The sequence below is a fragment of the Salarias fasciatus genome, chromosome 12, assembly GCF_902148845.1.
Source record: "Salarias fasciatus chromosome 12, fSalaFa1.1, whole genome shotgun sequence".
Lineage (NCBI taxonomy): Eukaryota > Metazoa > Chordata > Actinopteri > Blenniiformes > Blenniidae > Salarias > Salarias fasciatus.
The window spans coordinates 26,888,247-26,904,009 of NC_043756.1; the positions used below are offsets into that span (position 1 = coordinate 26,888,247).

The following is a 15,763-nucleotide window of genomic DNA, read 5'->3' on the forward strand; positions in this document are numbered from 1 at the left end:
GTGTTTTACTTGAAATCGTGGGGCCCGCATCTGCAGAAAAAAATGTATTCAGGGGACAGCTTTTTTGTTTTTGTTTTTTTTTTTGCAATATCACTTTCCTCACCAGTTGAAACCAACGTCACATATTTAACATGTTCCTAACAAACAGCTGCCTGTTCTGTAACTTCGGTGGGTGTTTACCACTGGCATATTTCACACCACTTCAACACACAAACAGTTTACTTCAGTGAGTTTCAGAGCTGGGAGCAGCTGAGTGTTTGTTTCGATGATCCTTATATAAATGTCAGGCATGGAAAATTCATTGTAGTAGGTTCTGTGTTATTTAAATGTATGATGTATGATTCTGTTCCAGTCAGAACCAGCTGAGCTGACACCAGGTCAGGTGACATGTTTGAAAAGGACTCCAGCAGGCTTTTTCAGCTTTTTTTTTTTTTTTTTTACGGCATCAAAGAATATTCTCTCCATGTCAATATTTTGTGCATCTAAAACATTTTATCCTTCATTGTAATTTTTGAAGAAGTGGATCAAATTTTCACATAAATCTGATATGAAGTATTTTTTTTGTCAAGTAAGTTATGAATGATCAGTTACTTCCACCTGTGACACACTTTCACTGATCCTCCGGTAGCCAAATGGACACTGAGGCAAATGAGAGAAATTTTAGAATTCGAATGCCTTGATTTTTTGTTTTTTGTTTTTGTACTTTCCACAAGTTCCTTGCTGAATTTTTCAAGGTCGTACAGTTTCTATTGGAAATAGGCTTTGTCAGAAAACTGATTTCAACAGGACACCTGTCTGTTCATAAAACAACCCCATTACGTTCACAGACCTGCAGGTGTGTTTCTGCAAACTGACTGAAAGAAAAGACGCGGACACCGGCTGTCAGTGTGCGAGCCGTCACCTTTCAGGCAGCCGGAGACAAAAGCTTCGCGCTGAGTTGGGCTTACCTCCACGTGGTTGGGCAGCGTGTTGACGAACTTAAACCCCGGGATCCTCCTGTCGCTGCACACCACGCCCACGTCTTCGCTGTGTTTGCAGTCTGAAACGCCGATGCCGTTGGACGGGCACAGCGCCAGCGTCTTTTCTTTACCGGTGCAGTGCAGATTGTCAAACCAGATTGGTCCTGAGGAGAGACAGGAGATGTTCGTCACAGCATCACGGGGAACGAACCCAGAAAAACAGACAGTTCTCTGGACGGTGAGGTTGGATTTTCCAGAAAGATCAAACACACACTGAGCCAGTGGTGAAAATCAGGAGAGAGTGAAAAGACTGAGACACCTTCTCCTTTTCCATATTTTGAGGACGGAGACCAGGACACGGCCTCCAGGTAGCCCAGTTCCCTGCACACCACCTGCGCCGAGTGGATGTTGAAGTCGTCGTCGCAGACGGTGCCCCACTCGCCGTTGTAGAAAACCTCCACCCGGCCTTCGTTGTGCTTCCTCTTGTCTCCCGCCAGGCGGAGCTGGATGCGCGGCGTGTCCGGCGCCAGCTGCGGGGGGGTGTACTGCTCCTGCTCCGGCTCGGGGTAGCCCGGCGGGTAGCCCAGGTGCTCGTACTGGCCGCAGGTCAGCTGGAGCAGCGCAAGCAGGACAAGCAGGATGTGGGCGGCCGTCATTTTGCTTGAAACTGACAAGCAGAGGAAGAGAGAACAGCTCATTAAAATTACTTGGCAGCTGTCTCAGATATTTTTCATCCCAGAGAGGAAGGAATCACACTTTCCCACATGAAGGTCGATAAACAAGCTAAGAGTGGCTAATAACAACCAAGAGTCCCCTCTGGTTTTCAGATTTACAAATCTTTCTTTTTTTTTCCCCCTGAAAGCTGTCTCCTGTTTTCTCATTTCTTTTGATCTGTCAAACAGAAATACAGAGCTGCAGAGGTGTAGTGTTTAGCTCTCTCACCTCACAGTGAGAACGCCATATGAGTCCTGGCAAGTCCTTGTTGTCTGGAGTTTGCATGCTTTCGTTTCCTATTCTGACTTCCTCCTGAAGTTAATAAAAAATATGCATTTGAGGCAAACCGGTGACCCCAGATTGACCCTAGGTGTGGATGTGTTTGCTCTGTGATTTATGATGGTCAGTCCAGGGTCAATCTCGCCTATATACTTGATAACCTGTTCTCCAACAGATGGAAAAAGCAATACAGAAGACACACAGAAGAGTGTATCTCACCAAAATCAAACTCCTGGCACCACTGGAACTCAGTCGACAGTTCCCATGGAAACTAGATCCCAAACCCCCAATCCACCATCCAAGCAGTTCTTAAATGATCCTGCTTGTTGCCAACACTTCTAATGCTTTTGAGGAGAGATCTCAGACTGGCTCTGTACAACAATCAGATGAATTTTTGAAAATAAATGTTGTCTATGAGTACCTTGGCAAGACATAAAATCAAGTGCTGAAAGTTAAGATTGGAGATTGAGTTCCTCGGCACCAGGCTTGCACTCATGTGGACAGATTTGACTCTGCCAGAGTTTCTCCCATCTGGTACAAGAGGAAATCATAGTATCAGGAAACTTGTGGGAAAATGTGAGAAAACTCATATTTAAGATACCAGTGTAACATCTGCAAATTTAGCACAATTGCATGTTAATTTCCACGATTTCTACATCATCTGTTTTCTCGGTAAGCTGCTGTAGGTTTAGACACCGATATCAACAGCAGTATCGGGTCTGAAACTGCACGGAGTACTGAAAGCTGTCTTCATCCAACCCAGAGAGCACGAGCCATGTCCACGGTTTGGAGAGTCTTTAATAACATGGAGTATGAATTAAGCTGAATAAGTATCGGTCCTCGGTATCAGTAGGCATATAAAGGGTAGTGCTCAAACTCGGCCTTTAATGAAATGGTATCGGTGCATTCCTGTTACTCCCTACTATCCTTACTTTTATGGCTCACAGATGAAATATCAACTCACGATTCAAAGTCTGACACAAAGTGTTGTCGCTGAAGTTTATGCAACTGTAACCGCCTACTTGACTCATCAACAGCTGTGTTTCCACAAAATGCTAAACGCCGAATGAAGCTCTTTTTGTGCGAGCACATCTGGCGGGACGGGGAAGATCCATCAAGCTCAGGGGTTCCTGCTCTCCTCGCTGTAACGTGGCAGCGGTTACACAAGCTGAAATCAACGCACACATTACAGAATGAGCACATGGAATGAGGGCCGGAGCCTCCGGGCCTGAGCACGGTGCTGTCATTACAAAAACATGGCCAACGTGATCCTGGAAGCCACACGGCCAGAGCGCACACAGGATTTTGGTGTGTCGTGTGTGGGGCAGCTAGAATCCGCTCATCTCTCAGGAGGAGATGCACGAAGCTGCGGCCACTTCACCGCATCCTGATCAAACTGATCCAGGAGACTTCTGGCTCCGATTAGCTTCAAGTGGAAAACAACATGTCAAGAACTCCGCCGAGCCAGAAAGCATGAAATCTGAAACCTCCAGTCCTTTTCAGAAACCCTGACAGTTGTGAAACACCAACTGGCCCCTTCGGAAACATCTGCATGTGCTGCAAAGATTAGTTACAAAAGCCATCGGCTGCATGAACGTGACTCCAGCTTTAAGGCGGTGCGGGACAGTCCCACCTGCTGCCGGAGGGGCTCTGTGCAGTGACCCGAAAGGTCAAGATGTCAGTTTATAAGAATGTCAACCCTGTCTCTTCCTGCCCTTTTGAAGACCTCCAGACTTCAAGCACACACCGAGGAAAAAAGAAGGCTCTTTTCTCTACTCCATCAGGACTTTCAGCACAGTTTGAACAGTAAAGCTGCATTTGAAACTTGATGCAAAAGCAGCTGACTTTACTTCTATTTAATTTGCATAATGTTTTCCACATCTATTTAAACAGACACACAAAACACTTTTGAAATAGTCAAAAAAAATCCTCATTTGAAAAAACTGTAACCAGAAACTCTTGTTTTTATCCGTATATTAATAGGTAGGTCCTTTACATTGTTTGCAGTCTGAAAAAGTAAAGTTATGTAAAAGAAGGCAAGATGTGTCATTTATACATAAAGTATAAAGCAGTGAAAGTGCTGCATCACTGGAACTCATCAGGGTCAGAAGCAGAAGGGATAAAAAGCTATAATCTGAGAGTGAACTTACTTTTCGTCCCTGTGGTGAGAGCAGGAGCCTCCTGAAGCTGCAGAGAGAGAGAGTGAGAGAGAGAGTCCCGGTCCCGGACTACAGCAGTCCTCCTCTCCTCCAGCCGCCCCCTGCTTCCCAAACCTCCCCCACCCCCCCGCTCTGCAGCGGGGAGCGGTCCGGAGCGGCCCCGCCCACAGCCGCCCTCCTCCGGGGTGAGGTCAGCGGAGGGTCCGGGGCTGGGCCGGGACGTGGAAGACTGCGCGTGCCAGCACCTGGAACACACGCTGCTTTCAAGGACCGTCGAAAAAAACGGACACAATTAAGAAAGTTGGAAAAACAACTGATGTATTTGTTTTGGTTTTACTTTTTTGTCTTTAAAATTGATTTTCATGTATCTTTAATGATCATTTATCTCAGAAAACAATAATTAGTAATCTTTTAATTTATGGTTTTTTATTTAGAGTTTTACTAGCTATCTAATTTGAATTTCGTTGGCCTGTAATATCTGCACTGTGCCTTTAAAGTGATCCAACAAGACTCCAATGATGCATCACTGCTGCAGGAGATCAGAAAGTGGTCAGTTTCTGCCTCTTTTTTCACATTAGGAAAATATATTATTTGATGTTACTTGAAAAAACCTGTATAGATTAAAACAGCTCTCATAGAAATTATTTTTTCTTTCTGAGTGTACATGATGGAGATGTCCATATGTTTGCAAAACCAAACAATTACTACTGAAAACAACTATATTCTAAATTCAAATACAAATTTAATGGCAAAATATAATGGAAAAAAGCATCTCCACCTGTTGCATTCTGCATGTTTTTACAAACTCCACCTGACAGCATGGCTTTGAGGCTAACCTAGCTTCTTAGCTGTCATGGCAGCATCACCGATCACCTCATCAAGGTCGCATCTCATTGTTGTCTTCTGTCTGTTACGTGATATCACTGTATTCTTGGGAAGTTTTACAATTTGCTTGTTGGCTTGGCAGGCCCGATTGAAGCTTGTTGTGGGCCAGTTTTGGTCCACAGGCCTTATGTTGACATCCCTGATCTAAACTGATTCTTAAAACAGTCATGAAACAACTGAAGCTGATCCAGCAACACTATGGACCAAGATGGTTTGATCATTGACTTATAGTTTCTATTACTTATATATGTTTTAAAATCATTTTAATTCAAGGTTGTGAGTATCATCTATTAATGTCTGGTTATTCTCAAAACACCTGTCTAAAAGCCAAAGTATTGCATTAATTTTGAACATCAAGGAAAAACAGCTTCAAGCTAGAGTTGAGTGTTTGGTTCGTCAGTTTATCACTGCTGCCCCCATGTGGCCCAAAAACATTTTTTTTAGGTTTTAATTTTTCATTAAAAAAAATCATTCATGGTCAATTTAGGAAGAGTGATTACTGTTATGAATATATGCCAACTTTTTTCTACATATTGAAACACATTATGGAATATAAATCATTGATTTTTTTAATTAAAAACAGAAAATGCAGCAGTTTAGATACAAAGGAAGACCGTCATAGAGACATAATGTCCCCTCTTTTCAAATTTGTACACTTGTTAAATGTTTTTTATCAAAATTTTGATTTTTTTTTTTATGTGTGCTGAATGTTACAGTTTGTACACTAGACTCCATCTATTTCACCAAGTCTGCAGGTGGACTCACTTGAGGAAATGGGTGGAGTCTGATGTGCTCCTGTTTTGTTCAAACAAAAACCAGCAGCAATTGAAATCATATGGTGCATGTTTGGAGATAAATCAAATGTATAAAAACTCATAATAAATTAACTATTTGACAATCAGTTTTCTTCTTTAAATTCTAAAATAAATGTGATTTTCATGAGATTCCTACTTAAAAACGTATCTATTGATGGCCTAAGAAATTAATTTCTGACTTGAAAAAGTCATGAAAATGTAGATAACTTCATTGCACTTTCAGAAAAGTTGAATTACAGTAAACGGTTTATAAAAGGCTGAAGCAGTTTCTGCATCAGCACTTTTCAAGTGACTGCCAGCTTCTACTTATTTCCTCAAAACTATTTGAAGTGAATAAGTTACAGAACACATCACTTTTCCAATAAAAACGCAGGATTATGAAATTTTGTTAATGACGTCCAATGAGAATTTAGAAGCAGTACTATTTTTACAAGAAGGACAAAAGCTCCTATTGGGACCAAAATAGTGCAAGAAAAAAAACAACTGAATAAGGAACCGTTTACAGGACGTTTGTTGTGTTTGCTGTGTTTGCACTCCAAAACTACTAAGTCCAGCACAGTCTGGACCAGGACCAGGACCAGGAGAATCTGGACTGGGTGCCATAACACTACTGAGGAAAACTGTATTAAGCATTTCCGGAGCGTTCTCAAAGTGGTTCTCCGATGCGCTGAGCGCTGCTGTACTGAAGATGCTGCCTAAAACAAAGTGAGTGTGGCTCCACTGTTGGGGTTTGAAAAGTCATGTTTTAATGGGCTACAAGGAGTATCGGAACTGGTTCTGGACTGGACTCAGCTCTGGTGTAGCTCTCTAAGTTACGTGGCAAACTTTTTACAGTCCAATGAAATGACTCTGATTTCCAGAAATAAAGTTGCAGATGTGTTAGATCACCTCCTCTTACAGGGTTTTTGTTTCTTGTCTTGATTCTTTATTTCCCCCTCACAGCAGAATCCAGCCGGCTCATTAGTGGCTTTGCAGCTTTGGCAGCGTGTTGTTTTGAACTGGAGGAAAAGTCTTGAAGTTGCATCGCTCATGCGACTGTTTCACCAGCAGATGAAAGGCTGGGGACTCTTTGCTCTGCCTTCCTCCTCTGCTGTGTGACTCCCGGCTCGTGCTGGTGCTTTTACAACACGGAGGCTTCAAACCGTTTGCCGCTTTCATTGTGCCATTTGATGATTATGTGTCTCGCTGTCAGCCGTTTGCGGCGTCGGTCTGTGCGTTGCAGGTGCGTTGCTGCCAGATCTTTCATATTTGAGAAAAAAAGATGGCACATCAAGCTGTGACTGATCGTGATCAGTGTTGCATGAACTCACTTCATCTTCCCCTTCTTTAATGTCTGGGCGGAGACGCTGCCACGAAGCGCAGGGTGAAACCTCAGCTGTCACGACTTCAGGAGAAGGATCTGCAGAACACATTCGCACAGTTTTTTTTTAATCAGGGTTATTAATAATGTCACCTTTTTGGAAAGAACGTGGGTTTGATCTGCAAAACAACAGGTTCTCTGCAAGCTTTAACCGAGTGTGTCAGGAATGGAAACCTGCAGGACGGGAAGTGAAACGTCTTCACCACATGGAGCCAGTCCAGGTGTCATTCATGATGCATTCAAAGCATACATTGTCACAAAACTAGAATTATAATAACACATCATGAGTCAGTTCAGTGCTTCAGGTTGGGGGCCATTGGTCAGGTTTAGGGTTTTAGGGTCAACTCTACATACTAGAATGCATCAACTTTTTTGTTAACGGTTCCTTCAGAAATAAAAGCAAATTTCTGTCATTTGTTTACTTTATTCACTGAATTAGTACACCAAAAGCTGTTAATATGGGGATTTTTAACTTAAAAATCATAAAATCAACGTTTGAACGTCCGAATGACCACATCTTTCATTTATCGACGTGTAGAGGTGAGGAAAACGGACTTTCCACAGAACAAAAAGTGTGTTACATCTCTGACTGTAAGATTTAGGATTTTCATCAGTGTTGAAAGTGTTGTGTGACAGCCTTTTGACCAAATGAGACTACCGTAGCCAGCAGGGCTGTGTGTGAGGGAGCATACAGCCTGAGAGTTTTTTGACATCACAATGTTGGGCTGAGCTAGTGAAATAAACGAAGAAACCTATATCCTGCCTTAGATCATGACAGGAACCTTGAAAAAAATTACAGTTTTTAAATAAGAGCAACTGAGTAGGTCTCTCATAATCACAATAGCCTTTCAGTGGTGTTGCTTGCTGAGCTTCCTGAACCGTAACATCGCCACATTCTCCAGTTCTGTCAAAATGAAACTGGAAATCTCTAATGTTATTTTTAAAGGCTTGAAACTAACTTTGGAACCTGATTGCTCCAAGAATCAGTCATCAGCAAAGAGAGAAATCTTAATTTCTTAACATGTTAAAGAAATTGTAAATTACGAGATGTAAATTATTGGGCTGGGATTAGAACGTCGTTGTGAGACAGGTTAGTTTTACCCTGCTGAAGATGTGTTGCTGAAATAGCATTCGTGCTCAGTGGCTTATCCTTGCTCATATGGAACTGAACTGTTGGGGTTTTCTCTGTAAAAGTATCTGTGACTGTGTTGTACTTGGCACTATATAAATAAAGCTGAATTCAATTGAATGGTGAGTTCTGTTGCACATATTACAGTTTTCGTAATGATTTACCGGTACAATAAGTGGGAAATATACTGCAAAAATGTTTAAATACATTTTCATTTTTTACTGGCCATTGAAGAAACATTCCCTTTAAACAAGCTGTCATCTCCATCCAAAATCTCTTGGTCAAGTTTTTCTAACCAACTGAGTTGTTCGGTGTGGTTCGGTGGGCGGGGGTTGTTCGCTTCGGTGGGCGGGGCTAGACCGTCACACTTCCGGGTTATAGAGCCAATCGTATATGAGTTACCGAGGCTGCCAATCAAGCAGCCCAACATTCTGTATGTTTTATAACCGCGCTGTCAGTCAAGCAACGCTGTAACTCACTTAAAATCTACACTCTCCCAAGGGGAGGAGGGGGTGGGGGAGGTTATGTGACTTATTGCACCTTTCAATGAAAGTGAGTAACATCAATGTTGTATTGATAATAATGACAATATTTACATCAAATGCTTAAAAATTGAAATAAATATGATGCACTTTATTGTGTTTTGTAAAAAAAAAAAAGCAATGTTGCTTTAGAACTGATACATTGTTGCAACTCGTCAGGAACGTTCTAAAATGATGTCGTCATCTAATTTGCATACCAGTTCATTTGCATATCTAGGTCAACCAAGATGATGACGTCATTCAAAACTAATACGTTGTTGCAACTCCTCAGGAAACTTCTGAATGACACCATCATCTAGTTTGCATGGCTCTCTCTTGTGTTGTATTTGTATATGGATTGTTTTGTAGATAATGTGGCTGCATTAACACATTGTGAAGATGTTGTATGGACCCCAGGAAGAATAGCTTTGGCATTGCCATGCTAATGGGGATCCAAATAAATCAAATCAAATCTCAGTCAAATTGCGCTTTAGACCAGTGATGGGAGCAACGGTATCAAAATAAACGGCATTACTAGTTTTAGTAACAAGTTATCTAACTAATTACTTTTTCTAGTGTTTACTTCCAGTGTCACTGACAATAAAATGAGGTGTGGTTTTCATTCATCGCTTTCAGCTTGGCTTTTCCTCCTCTGGAGTCCAGCTGAGCCGTGGAGTATGCTGGAACCATATAGATGCAAAGAGCGTCACGTGAAAGGACAGAGATTCCGCTACAGAGAGTCCTGATCATTCAAAGGCAGCTTTTAAATATAAGCACATACATCTATTGACATATATCTGTTGTGTTTTCTTGTACAAATGTAGAAATTCTATCTACAGTTACAAATGAAGTTTGATTGTCACAAAGTCGTGTTTCTTGTTTGTAATTCAGTCTGTCAAGCATCCATTTATTTCATTAATCATGAGTTCAATTTTATGATAAATAATTGATCATGTATCTTAAAATTCCATTGAGAGGGGTTCCAAATTCTTTGACGTATTTAAACATGTTTACTTTAAGTAACACAATAATTACTTTGCCAAGTAATTAGTTACTTTTAAAATATTGTAACTTTGGGTGTTTTCACACCAGCCGTGTGAAAGCCAGACCTTTGACTAAATCAGGACTATCTGGGTAAATCCTCATCATTTATTCATGTGTGAAAGCTCCCTGATCAAAGATCTGGATCTTTTTGGTGAACTCTGGACCCCCTGAGAACATCTGTCTCGGAGCAGATAGCAGAATAAACAAAGCCAACGGCACGAGTCAGAAGAAGCAGGCGCACAAAGAAAGAGTTAGAAACTGTCTGGTGAGCAGACATGGAGTGGTGAGGATAGATTCCCACCTACGCAGGAGAACTGAGTCTGGTATGCAAGCAGCCTTAGCTACTAACCAGTTACTTTTTTGAAGACTTAACTAGTAACTATAACTAATTACTCTTTAAAAGTATCTTGCCCAGCACTGTTTATGAGGGCAGTCTCACCTCAAAGGTTTTTATTTGGATTATTGTACAACAACATGGCTATAAATGATCACGAGACGGCTCCAACCCTTTAAACCTTCTCCATCATTAAACTGTAAACTGGACCCATAAACTGCAGTAGTGTCATGTACTTTAGAACGAGGTCTAAGATCAAGAGAAAACCTAGCCAATGTATTCATTTTCAGTTTGCATTCCAGAAACTGCTTAGTTCGGGTTTTTTTGTTTTTTTTTTTGACACCAGTGTGGTACTCATAACTCACATTTCCATGTAAAGAGGGAAAAAAGAGGAATTACTAAAAATGCTGCACTGTGAGATTTGCAGATTTGCCATATTGTGAGTCACCACAGAGCGCCACATGCTTTCAATCAGACCTCCAGGTTTTTTTCCAGCCTCACCTCACTGCAGTCTAAACGTCTGGCAAACGACACCAAGCCATATTTTTTCACTGGTTTCTCTGCAGACTTCCTCCGAGCTTTTCTCAACTTCTGCGCTCTGTGGCTTTTTGACAAATGAAGGAAGAATTGGACGTGAAGGTCAACAAACAAACCCCGTGCGCTGTCTGCGCTGGGCTGGTGTTCACTGGCGTTACGGCCGCAGCCATTACTTTTTCATATTTCAGGGAAAACGGTGTGAGGAGTCTTCCAGGGATATCAGCCGCAGCATTGTTTGAGTGTCAACAGAAAGCTGTTTGGAGCCATCAACAATGAACCCCAGGCAACCTTAAAGTCAGAAAAAAGAAGCTGAAAAGCCTCCAGCAGAATCAGGAGTGGTTCTCAAATCAGACACTAAATAGAGATGGGAGTTTACTCTGACAGATTGTTTGCTTTTATTATAGTTTTGGGAGGATGAAAGCAGTTTCCATGGTTTCACAGAGAGTCTTTGGAGCAGATGGCCTCAAATCTGACGAGAGGCGTTTTGACGGATTCTTTCATGTGCACTTCAAATGGTTTAATAATCAAAAAAGCAATAAAACATTGAGAGGGAGAAATGCTGCAAAAGACAAAAAAGAGTTTTCTGCAGCACCTTTAGCAAAGAACTACTGGATTTAAAGAGGTTTGGTGGGATTTCATACATTACAACACAAACGAACAGAGCATTCGGAGAAAGTTCATGCAGGCACAGGAAGAACATGAAAACCTCTCCAGTCAGAATCAGACCCAAGTCTTCACGATGTGAAGCAACACGGCAAACCTAAACAACAATTCCACTGTCTACATCTACTTGCATCAAAAATGCATTTTTAGGAGAAAAAAAAGAGGCCTATGATGCTACTGATACCACATCCTGTTTGTTTACTTATAAAGTCAGCCCAGATTCAAACACAGGTTTTCTTGATGTGAGGGGGCGGTGCTTACCACTCTACACCTCCGTCTCCACTGTTTATTCCATACTTACTTATATCTGCTGATCCGAGTATGTTCACCACATCTGCAAGGTGTCATTGTTCTGCTGCAGGAAAACTTTTTTGCCATAAATTGTGGAATAAAAGGAAAATTTGATTGTTGTTTTTTCTGGAACCACAATTCCCAGTACTTAGAAAATGATCTTGCTCCAGGAGAGAAGAGCTGCAGTGCATCCTGGGACAGGTTGAAGGAGAGAATAACCTCAAGTTTCATGAAAAACATCATTTTTATTGTGTGAACACAAGGACACAGCAATCTTAAATATAATTTCAAATAAATATTTACACCCATGACAGAGAAAACACTTCAGAAGCTGTTTTTACATTCAGATTTAGTTTGCGTTGATTTTACTGATTCATAGAGCGATTTTTCCTTTTTCTTCAAACATTCACTGGTTTTCATCCTGAAGCAGCGGCTGTGAAGACAAAGCAGATCAGGACAATCACTGAAAGATTCAAGAGTTCAAGGATCAACAATGAAAATGCTGGAAACACTCTTGTTGCTTTTTAGGCGTCCGTTTACAAGACAACGGTGCTCAGTGCCACTGGAATCAGAGCTTTTTGAAAATGTTCCAAATCCATGGAAACAAGGGAAAATTCAACTTTTTCAAAAACGCTCCGATTACAACTCTGTGGAAATGGACGTAAACACAAGTTTTGGAAAATGCTCCAACCACGTGTCTGTGGAAACAAGGAAAGATGCAACTTTCTGAAAATGCAGCTATTCCACATTTGTGCCACAGCAATATTAAATGGTTGCTCTGCACATGCGCAGCAGACGGACAATAAGAACAATGTTTTCCTCCAGAGTGGTGTGAATCCCAGTGATCCCTGGTCCTGATCCTGGTCCCAGTCCTAGTCATAGTCGTGGTCGAAGTCATAGTCGAAGTCGTGGTCGTGGTCGTCCCAGTCCATATCCTCCGGGTCCGGGTCCTTGTCCCCCTCTATATCCTCCTCGTCCTGGTCACAGTTCATATTCTTCTGGTCCTGGTAGTTTTAGAGTTGACAGTCACCATAACAACAATCCATCTTGGTGTTCTGTCCATTTGAATGTCTGTGTTCTCCATTGTTAAAGTGATTTCATTACAAAAACAAACAACAGCGCTCACTATCGGCCAAACACTGTCGAGTAAAGGCATGTTGTGGTGTAAATGAGGCCTGAATCCTCCTATCGTGTTCAATATAATTTAGCTGTGAGGGGATTCTCACCGAGTACGGCAGGTCCTGGGGGCTGGACTCCTGTCTCTGCCACAGCGGGTTGGATAACATCCTGAAGACGACCAAACCGAAGGCGACGATCAGAACCCCTAAGAAGTTCCCCAGCAGAGCCTCGGAGGGGAGGGAGGCGTACGGCTGACTCTTGCCATCATTTCCTTTCCTGCGGGAAGACGAAACACATTTTAAGGTGAATAATTCAACACTTTCAGATGCAACATGAAAGAAAAGAAACCTTACAGGACGAAGAAGAGCTTCTCGTTGATACCAGAGATGCATGCAGCGATGCTGAGGATCAAGATGGCGCCTCCCAACCACACGTGGGCGGGCTTCAGGAGTCTACGCAGCGCGGGAGGAGAGCAGGGCAGGAAGAAGCCGGCAGCTCCTGCCGCCCACTGCGTGGACGCACACAAGCACATGTAACGCACTCCAAATGAGAAAATAAAACAAAACAAAACACAAACAGAGATCCCTTTACCTGAAAGGCAAAAAGAACGGCGGCTACGATTCCGATCCAGCTGTGTAAGGAGTAGAGGTTTGCAATCTTGTTGGTGTTGTGGAAATCGAACACGGCGCAGAGTCCGACGATGGAGAGGATGAGAGCGAGGAGCATGAATGCAGCGTGGAGGATCTTCCAGGGGAGTTTATTCTGACCCCAGGTCAGAGGGATGCGGTACAGCACCGCTCCTGCAGTGGGAACACAAAACTTTGGCTTTAACGTTCTGCGTTTCTGTTTTCAAAATGTTGCCACATCAACAGGAATCTTCTGAAATGAACACAAAAACAACACGTTTTCCACTAGAAACATTGTAGAAACGCGGTCTGAATGTCAGGATTATGAAGTCTGACGTGCATTAGTGGCACTCGCTCCAGTTTCAAGCATTTATTTTACGAAGGAAGATTATACAGCGTGGACGACGTTCAGGCAGTGAGAAATGACGCTTGAAAGAAAGTTGTGGCAGAACAGTGACTGCAGACCCAGTCTCACAATACACCAAATTACATGCTCAGTCTCCAAAACACTCACAGGGTGTAATTACCTAAATACAACCTGTCTGTCATGAGGAAGAAGAGCAGAAGTGAGAAGCAGAAGTGAAAATCACAATAGTATTTTTAAAAAAAAAATGAAGAAGGGAAAAAGAAAAGTCCCTCACCGTTGCCGTACAGCACCACCAGGCCCACCACCATCAGCACCGGGTGCCAGTTGAACTGCAGGCTGGAGCCGTCCCAGGCGAAGCCGCCGCGCCACCGGCTGTTCCACACGCACACACACACCACGCAGGCCAGGCTCAGCGCCAGCAGCAGCAGGTGGCAGGCGTAGAAGGTGGTGATGGAGCTCATCCTGAGGACGCCGGCTCGCTGCGGCGACAGAGGACGGAACAGGAAGACATATGAAAGGGAAGGACGCGCTGGACAGGCCCACCAGTCTGTCACAAGACACTGCTTTCAGAAGCGGGGCTTCACGATCCGCCTGACTTTTTGGGTTTTACATGGTTTACATGGCAACATTTTGAAAATTCTGAAGGTTTCCAGGTTTCTGGAATGAAGTCCCTCACACGGCTGTGGTCTGCATGCAGAGTTTCAGACTTTCAGAAAAGGTGCATTTTCCCAGATTCTCGAGACACAACATTTTCAAAAAGTTCCACTGAGCTGCAATTTTTAAAAAAGCTTCATTTTCATCTGCTCTGAGAACTGTTGTCATGTAACTGGACCACCGAAATGCAATTTAAGTTTATCACTTTCACTTGAAACCATGTTAATGGAGGATTAAACTAGTGAAAATACACACAAACATGTAAGGAAATGAGACACCACAACCATCACACACATTTCAGCTTATATGAGAAGAAAGAACGCTGACCACACACTGTCGAAGCTTAATGAAGTGACATAAAGCCTCACATTGTCATGGAAAAATAACACTGAATGTACTGTCAATTAACAGTTTCGATCTTTGTAGCAGTGTGTGTGTGTGTGTGTGTGTGTGTGTGTTAAATAAAGGAAAGTTTGTCTCACCTCGTTCAAAGCAGCTCTGACACTGAAAACACTTCCTACAGTCGTGTCATGACAGCCCTGGACAATGTTTGACTGTGTGTGTGTGTGTGTGTGTGTGTGTGTGTGTGTGTGTGTGTGTGTGTGTGTGTGTGTGTGTGTGTGTGTGTGTGTGTGTGTGTGTGTGTGTGTGTGTGTGTGTGTGTGTGTGTGTGTGTCCTCACTTGGTCTCTGTGCGGTTCAGAGGAGGTCTCACTTCCACATGCAGCAGCAGCCGCTCGGAGGGGGAAACACTGAGAAACGGGGGCACAGCTGGAGGATGAAGATCGGTCACCCCGCTTCATCTGCCACCTCCAGATGTCAGACGTCTCTTTTAGCCATGGAAAGCATTTAAAATAATAAATAAATTATTTGACGCTCCTGACGCAGGCCACAAATGCGGATTTACTTTTACGTAGCAATGTCAACATCTACAACTAATCCATAAATACGTACCATACCTCTCACGCAAGTTTTACCTGCGCCGATTTAAACAACTTCAACAAAACTGAAATTTGTATGTCACTACATGCAAATACACGGTTTGATTTATCTCGTTTTAGCTTGAGCGACCTTAAATTAGCATGTTTACAAACGAGGTCTGGCGAAGTTACGTATGACTACATCTGAGCGTCACATCAAACATTTATACGTTTCCAGACATTGTATAATTGTGTACCTATCCTAGATAAAGGAAAACTATAAATAGACGACACAAAACCTTAAAATATGACTGAATGAAAGATACATTTACAAGAAAAACACTTTCAATCCGACGAAGATGTATTTACCTAACCAGCTTCCTGGTCC

The 15,763-nt window shown here is 42.6% G+C and overlaps 2 protein-coding genes across 4 annotated transcripts in view; both read right to left on the reverse strand.

Moving 5' to 3' along the window:
* loxl2b (lysyl oxidase-like 2b) overlaps positions 1-4,165 on the reverse strand; it is a 32,929-nt gene extending 28,764 nt beyond the window's left edge. Inside the window, exons 1-3 of the mRNA XM_030105322.1 lie at positions 4,103-4,165; positions 1,279-1,626; positions 948-1,123 (exon numbers count right to left, since the gene is read on the reverse strand). Coding sequence (XP_029961182.1) covers positions 948-1,123; positions 1,279-1,615 — 513 coding nt within the window. The 5' untranslated portion in view covers positions 1,616-1,626; positions 4,103-4,165. The remainder of the gene's footprint in view (positions 1-947; positions 1,124-1,278; positions 1,627-4,102) is intronic.
* Positions 4,166-11,924: 7,759 nt separating this feature from the next.
* On the reverse strand, positions 11,925-15,763 carry cyb561a3a (cytochrome b561 family, member A3a). Of its 3 annotated transcripts, none has more exons than XM_030105326.1 (7): positions 15,745-15,763; positions 15,139-15,284; positions 14,077-14,281; positions 13,401-13,609; positions 13,163-13,317; positions 12,917-13,085; positions 11,925-12,123 (listed from the first exon to the last, which is right to left on the reverse strand). In XM_030105326.1, exons 2-7 carry the CDS (start codon positions 15,256-15,258, stop codon positions 12,097-12,099), a joined length of 885 nt encoding a protein of 294 aa, XP_029961186.1. In that variant the 5' UTR covers positions 15,259-15,284; positions 15,745-15,763; the 3' UTR covers positions 11,925-12,096. The 3 variants fall into 3 exon arrangements, with proteins under 3 accessions (XP_029961186.1, XP_029961185.1, XP_029961187.1); XM_030105325.1 differs by lacking the exon at positions 11,925-12,123 and adding an exon at positions 12,130-12,694; XM_030105327.1 differs by lacking the exons at positions 11,925-12,123; positions 15,139-15,284; positions 15,745-15,763 and adding exons at positions 12,130-12,694; positions 14,939-15,069.